At 40.7% G+C, this 6,347-nt stretch overlaps 1 protein-coding gene across 2 annotated transcripts in view; it reads right to left on the minus strand.

Moving 5' to 3' along the window:
* Positions 1-761: 761 nt before the first annotated feature.
* RPL12 (ribosomal protein L12) overlaps positions 762-6,347 on the minus strand; it is an 11,086-nt gene continuing 5,500 nt past the window's right edge. The window contains exons 4-7 of one of the 2 annotated variants that reach the window (XM_006834786.1): positions 1,980-2,061; positions 1,472-1,558; positions 949-1,061; positions 762-809 (exon numbers count right to left, since the gene is read on the minus strand). In XM_006834786.1, coding sequence (XP_006834849.1) covers positions 804-809; positions 949-1,061; positions 1,472-1,558; positions 1,980-2,061 — 288 coding nt within the window. In that variant the 3' untranslated portion in view covers positions 762-803. The remainder of the gene's footprint in view (positions 810-948; positions 1,062-1,471; positions 1,559-1,979; positions 2,062-6,347) is intronic. The other variant, XM_006834787.1, reaches the window with a different exon arrangement.

Below are 6,347 nucleotides of genomic sequence, written 5' to 3' on the forward strand. Positions count from 1 at the left end.
TATCGCCAATAAACATTTCAATCCACTACATTCAGGCTGACTTGTTATAGCACGCAATAGCTATGCAATTATCACCATCTCCCCCCAGCCACCTAAATTTCTCAGTTCTATATATTACGTTCAAGATTCTCTAACCATACTGAGGATTATTTCTATCACACCTGGGGTGATTAAGAAACCTGATTTAAAGGGACTGGTGGCAGTGTGTTTTATAGGGCTGCTAGCCACAATACAAGGTCAGCAGTTCAAACTATTCCTGTATACGGTGCCAAGGAGGAACTGACTCCATGGCAGTCGCTTATTTTTTTGTTTTTGGTTGACAAAATTACAGAGGTTAAAAATGATAAATGCAAATCAAGTGATTATTTCCCAGGGCAGTCAATTCCTTGAGGCTGGTACCCTAGGAACTCTTTTCAGGTGGTGTTTAAAGCACTCAGTAGATGCAGCTTGTTCCAGTGCCATGACCTTCACTCATTATAAAAGTCTGGTCAGAATTTAAGGACGATGAGTAGAGACTTGGCAAAGACAAAGACAGATGCATTACACAAAACATCATTGTCTTTATAAATATTTAAGTACTTACCAAAAGCAGTGTTCTCCTTTCCCTCCAGATGTCCTTTCTCATCTTAGCTGTTCCCATACAGAAGACTGTTACTGAGATCGCCACTTTTCCAGACTCTGCACCTTGGTTGATCACGCAATCCCTAAAGAACTAGAGCTCATGTTTTCCCAAGCAAGAGGCCACATCAAAAAAAAAAACTGGTTATCAAATGATCCTTTATTGAATATGTTCTTTGTAATTCTTAACTCTGTAGGAAAAGAAAAAGGCCACCATATTAGTAATAGGATAAAGTTTTCCAATCCCACTAAGAATTCCTAAAGCTTTCCAAGTTACACCCATGGGGAATGTAACCCTACTTTAACTAAAAGAAAACCAAGATCACTTACAGATGGGCATTCCACAGCACCACTATTGATGTCATCTATGATGTCATGAGGGTGTCGGCCATCAACATTGCAGCCCACTGACTGGGCAGTCCCCAGGATCTCTTTAATGGTCCCTAAAATTGAGAAAAAGGAGCTATGGTAGTGTAGTGTTACAAATCAGGCTGTTAAGGTCAGCAGTTCAAAACTATCAGCTGCTCCGGGGAATAAAGATGAGGCTTTCTGCTCCTGTAAAGATTTACTGCCTCGGAAACCCCGTACAGGATCGCTGAGTCAGAACTGACTCCACAGCACATAACAACAACAACAAAATTGAGAAAAGGAGGCATTAGAGGGTTCCCAGTACCTTACAATCTGGGGGGAGGGGATGTTAGTTATGGCATAGATGCAACTATGTGTGTCAAGTCTCCAGGAGAGTGCAGATGATCATATATCCACAGCCCAAGTCCGCAGACACATGCCCCAAACACTCAGTGAAAATGTCACAAAGTACAATCACTAAAGCAGTTCCAAGTTGTCCTCTTACCAGAGAGTTCTCTGGCCAAAGACCGGTGTCGCATCTGACGGGCAATGCTGATGATCTCATCTAAACTGATATTTCCACTGTGCTTAACTACAGAAAAGAAAACAAAAAGGTGTCATAACTCAAATAAAAAGCAGACTGCGTACTATCCTCAGTCATTTTTCTAGGCTGTTCCCATGCTTTCGGCACAGAGTCATTCACATGAAGAACAACCCTGTTTCCTAAGCTGGGGTTTAATATCAGCTCACCACTGGATTGCACCAGCCAACAGAAAACTGGTCAGGTGCAGTGGCGGGTGGCTAAGGGCAAAACAGGTCTTTGTTAATCTGACTTACGCACCAAGGACTATAAAAGCCCTGTGGCTTTTTCAGTAGTGCCTGGCTCTTTAATGGAATTACCCAGTTCCCATGCCAACCCCTAGTTTCATTAAAGAAAAAATAGGCAACCCTTCATGAAACACTGGCTACAAACACCAACACCCATAAGAGATTAAGGAAAAAGGCAAACTCACTATTTTTCTGCTTCTTTCTGTCTCTGGGTGGTTCCTTGAGAGCTTTGATGATCAGGGCAGAAGCAGAAGGCACCACCTCAATCTGCAAGAGATTGTAATGAATTAGCCTCACTCCACTCACAATGATGGTAAATAATACTGACATGTATGTTCATATGCCAGACATTCTCAAGCTATCTTCAAATCTGACAGTGTCTACTAGCCTGAAACACATTAAGTGATTTTGACCAAGGCTACACAAACACTGCAAGCTTTGCCGTAGGTGCATGTTCTTATAAAGGCCTTCCCATAAGACAAAAATCAATCCTCCCATCCTTTAATGGGAAAAAAAAAAAATCAGGGTAGGGCCTGATGGCAGATTAGGAAGAAGTGCGGTGCAGACAGTAATAACACAGAATACCAGACAAAGCAGGTTGAGGGAACAGTTACAGAACTCTGAACGACATATAAAGTTAATACTTAGAAGGATTAAAGCCTTACTGCTAGTGAGACTTATAGCAGAAGAAAAATGGTGTTTTCTGATCTGTGGCTGCTACTGAGTCCCAGGCTTGGCCATTTTGAGCTCTCGCTAAAATCACATATGTTTGTTGTTAACTGCCGACTCTTAGGGACCCTATGGGATTTCCAAGGAGCAGCTGATGAGCTTGAACTGATTTTACAGTTCAAACAACTTTGCAATCTGACCCATTATCCACAGCACCACACCAAGACTCCAAAAATCACATATAGTCAAGATAAAATCCCACCATTCAAGGAAGAGTCAATTCCCGCTGCTATATACCAGCAGCCAGCCAGCCAACATCTGCAAGTTACTTTGAGTTCAGTAATAAAGAGAAAAGTGAAAAAGAGTCCATCTATCTGAAGGCAATCAGAAAGATTAATACAAACAGTAACAGACTTAGTCACATGTCCAGAAACTAGAGTAGTAAGTGAAATAAGTGAGCTGCAGGTAGACCCAGACTTCAACAGGCTTTGGAACTGCCTGAGAAGAATGAAGAATTTATGAAATTGCGACAGGAACAATCAAATAAAATAGAAATTGCCTTGGAAACCATTTGAAACCTGCAAAAAGGTTCAAACCATTAGCAATAAAATAGCAGAAATGGACGAAACACTGAAAGGGCAAAGTAATAGGACTGAAGAGACAAAAGCCAGAATCAGCAAGCTGGAAGAAAATCTCTCAGTACTGCTAAGATAGAAGGGCAAATAAAATAAGATAAAAACATTTGAAGAAAGTCTAAGATTCATGTGGGACCAACATGAAGAGATAACTTGAGAATTATTGGAATTCCAGAACAGTAAGAATCAAAGATCACAGAGTATAGATAGTTGGAGAGCTGGTGGAAGAAAGTTTGCTTTACATAATGAAAAATGCAAAGATAAGCATTCAAGAAGCTCACAACCAAGGAAGGAGAGACCCCAAAAGAAAATCACTAAGACATATTATCAAACTCTTCAAAATGAAAGATAAGGAGAGAATCCTGAAAGCAGCTAGGGAAAAGAGAAGTATTACTTTCAAAGGCAAGCAAGTAAAATTAAGCTCTAATCTTTCAAAGCAGAAACCATGCAGGCAAGAAGGAAGTGGTGAGATATGAGATTGACATATGTGACAACACCAGGAACTCAATACAGATGTAAAAGTCCAGAATCAAACATAAATACTAAGAACAAATTCAGAGGATCTGGAAGTTCTATGATCAAAACAATTACAATGTGAACAAAGGTAAAACTACAGGACAGATCCAGGTGATGAGGTCAGGTAGAGTTTGCAGGTATTTTAAAAGAAGCAGAAAGTTAATAGGATATAACTTATGCAGGTTTTTATGGGCTAAATGGGACAGAGATAAATAGTGATGTATGCTCAACCTTGGAACAACAGGTCTCTGTGATACAACGATCAAGGCACAGTCTGAATAGGTAAAACAGGTGAAATAATGTTAAGGTGCTTGGCTGGTCTTATAAATGTTAGTTTCCATTGCCTACTGTTGTAACCATGTAAAACATGATTACAGAAAATTTGTAAGCCCATCTTCACATTATAACTCATTGGAATACCTAAATAACTGGTTCTAGAACCTTCCCAGTGAAACTGGCTTCTTGTGGAACACCTCTGTAGTATAGAACCTTAGGTGGAACATTTTGAGGTGGGACATTCCCACTTGAAAAGACATGCAGACCATCCTGGAGCAGCAGGTTGAGGAACAAAAGATATTTTCTGAAAGACCAGCAGGAAAAATTGAAAACAAAAACAGTTTTATAGGATACTTTAAAACTAGTTCACTCAAGAGCTCTAGACTCATGAAATGAGAAAAAAACCTGGGTGCTGAAAATGGGAGGCTACAAAGGCAAGACGTGACTGTCTTACAAGCTTTCAACAGGGAACCTAGACAGAGAATAAACAAGATGGCAGATCGGGTGGAAGTATAGTAAGGAGCTCCATCAGCAACACAGAATATAGGACCAAGCAGGTTCAGGGGATGGTCCCAGAAATCTGAACCACATATAAAGGAATGAAGGTTGGAAGGCTAACAGCTAGCAGAATTTGTATCAGAAGCAATAAATCCATTGCTTTCTAATTTAAGACACTCATCTGCTCCAGGGTGAGACCAAGCGGTGGAAGGATCGATCAGAGCAGCCAGGGATGCCTGACAGAATCGCAGAGATAATGGTGTGGTCATTCTTTTCTTTTGTTATCTGTTCGTTGGTGCCTGTCTGTGTACCATTAATCTGGTGACTATAGGGGTGCCTTAGCTAGAGGACACCCCAGTCCCACCCTCAGAAGGGTGCACACAAAGATCTCCTCAAAATTTAAAGAGAGTTTCCACTTAAAACATCCTGCCCTAAACTGTTTAACTAGAAAAAAGGCCTGAACAGGGATTGTGAAGTGGAACATGCAGACAAGAAAAGGATATAGGCCAAAAATTAAACCCTAAGTTACCTCAAAATGACCAATAGTGGCATCTTGAAATTTCAAGAAGAGTGAAAAAAGGTTAGCCCATTTCCTGATCACATCTACCTGAAGGCAATTTAGAAAGCATAAAAAATACCAAAATTCACACCCATCTAAGTATTAAGGCCAGATAACCCCTGAATATACCCAAAAAACAGAAGCAGATGACTACATCTGTTCATGTCCAGAAATGAGATAGTGACTGAGGCAAATGAGCTGGAAGTAGACCTAAACTCCCTACTGGAAGATGGGCAGGCTTTGGAAATGCTTGAGAACAGATTCAGAAAAATGATTATAATATGTATCAAACAAAACACTATATAATGGAGTTAAGGAAAATAAGGAAGAAGTCAGGAAAGTGCTACAGGAACAATCAAATAAGATAGATACAGCCACAGAGGACTACAGTGGAGAGTGAAGCATCCAGCTGATAAGAAGAGAGGGCATATGCACAAGAACACCCACATTTGCAGATAATACCCACTTGACCTGGCTTAAATGACTGGATGATCAGAGCTCAACCAGAAGAGGAAAAAAAGAGTAATCTGATACAATTTGATGAACTTGACCTACACCTACGATAGCAATAGCTCAAAAGAGGGAAGAAATCCTTACAGCAAGAATCATTCCCACCCCCTCCACACACAGAGTAGATAGGGATGGGCAACTTTGACATTGGCCACCCAAAATGGGCGGGCGGGGGAAGCCTACAAAGGCAAGAAGTGACTGGCTTACAAGCTTTCAAGAGGGAACCTAGATTCAGAGGGCCTGTAGGAAGGTAGAATCTCCAATGAGTAGTATCCAATCTGTCTAGATGGGACTGATGAAATGCAGACGGGTCTCTTGTGATACAATAGTGAATATTTGTTATCAGGACCGATTGTGAGGGTTGGAAATGTAAAGGTAGACATTTTATAGCAAGGAGGGGAGTGATTAACTTTCCAGTCTAGGAGCAGAGGTCGCTAGGACCATAAACGGAGAAGAGCGGAGAGCGAGAACCTACCCAGAGAAGCAGTGATGCTTGAGATGTAGGTAGAGAAAATGACGTGGAGCAATGGTGCAGCTGGGGACTTTAGATACAGAGAGGTAGAGGAACTTTGTGCTGAAGACTGGGGTGGGGGGTTGTGGAGGGCAGGCTTCCAGGGTATACTTTGGTTGGTTGATGATGCATGGAGGGGATTGTAACCATGGCAATGAGACGATATGATAGAATGAATGTAAAACTAATGTTCTATGAGAACAATCACATCATTCACAATAAAACATTTAAGAAAAAAAAATAATATACAATCTAAAAAAAAAAGGTAAGATACAGCATTGGAAACAATTCAAACCTACAGAAAGAGGTCCAAACAAATATAACAGATTATCAGAAATGGACAATTCACTGAAAGGGCAAAGGAGTAGAACTGAAGAGA

This window comes from Chrysochloris asiatica, unplaced genomic scaffold (genome assembly GCF_000296735.1).
Source record: "Chrysochloris asiatica unplaced genomic scaffold, ChrAsi1.0 scaffold00014, whole genome shotgun sequence".
Lineage (NCBI taxonomy): Eukaryota > Metazoa > Chordata > Mammalia > Afrosoricida > Chrysochloridae > Chrysochloris > Chrysochloris asiatica.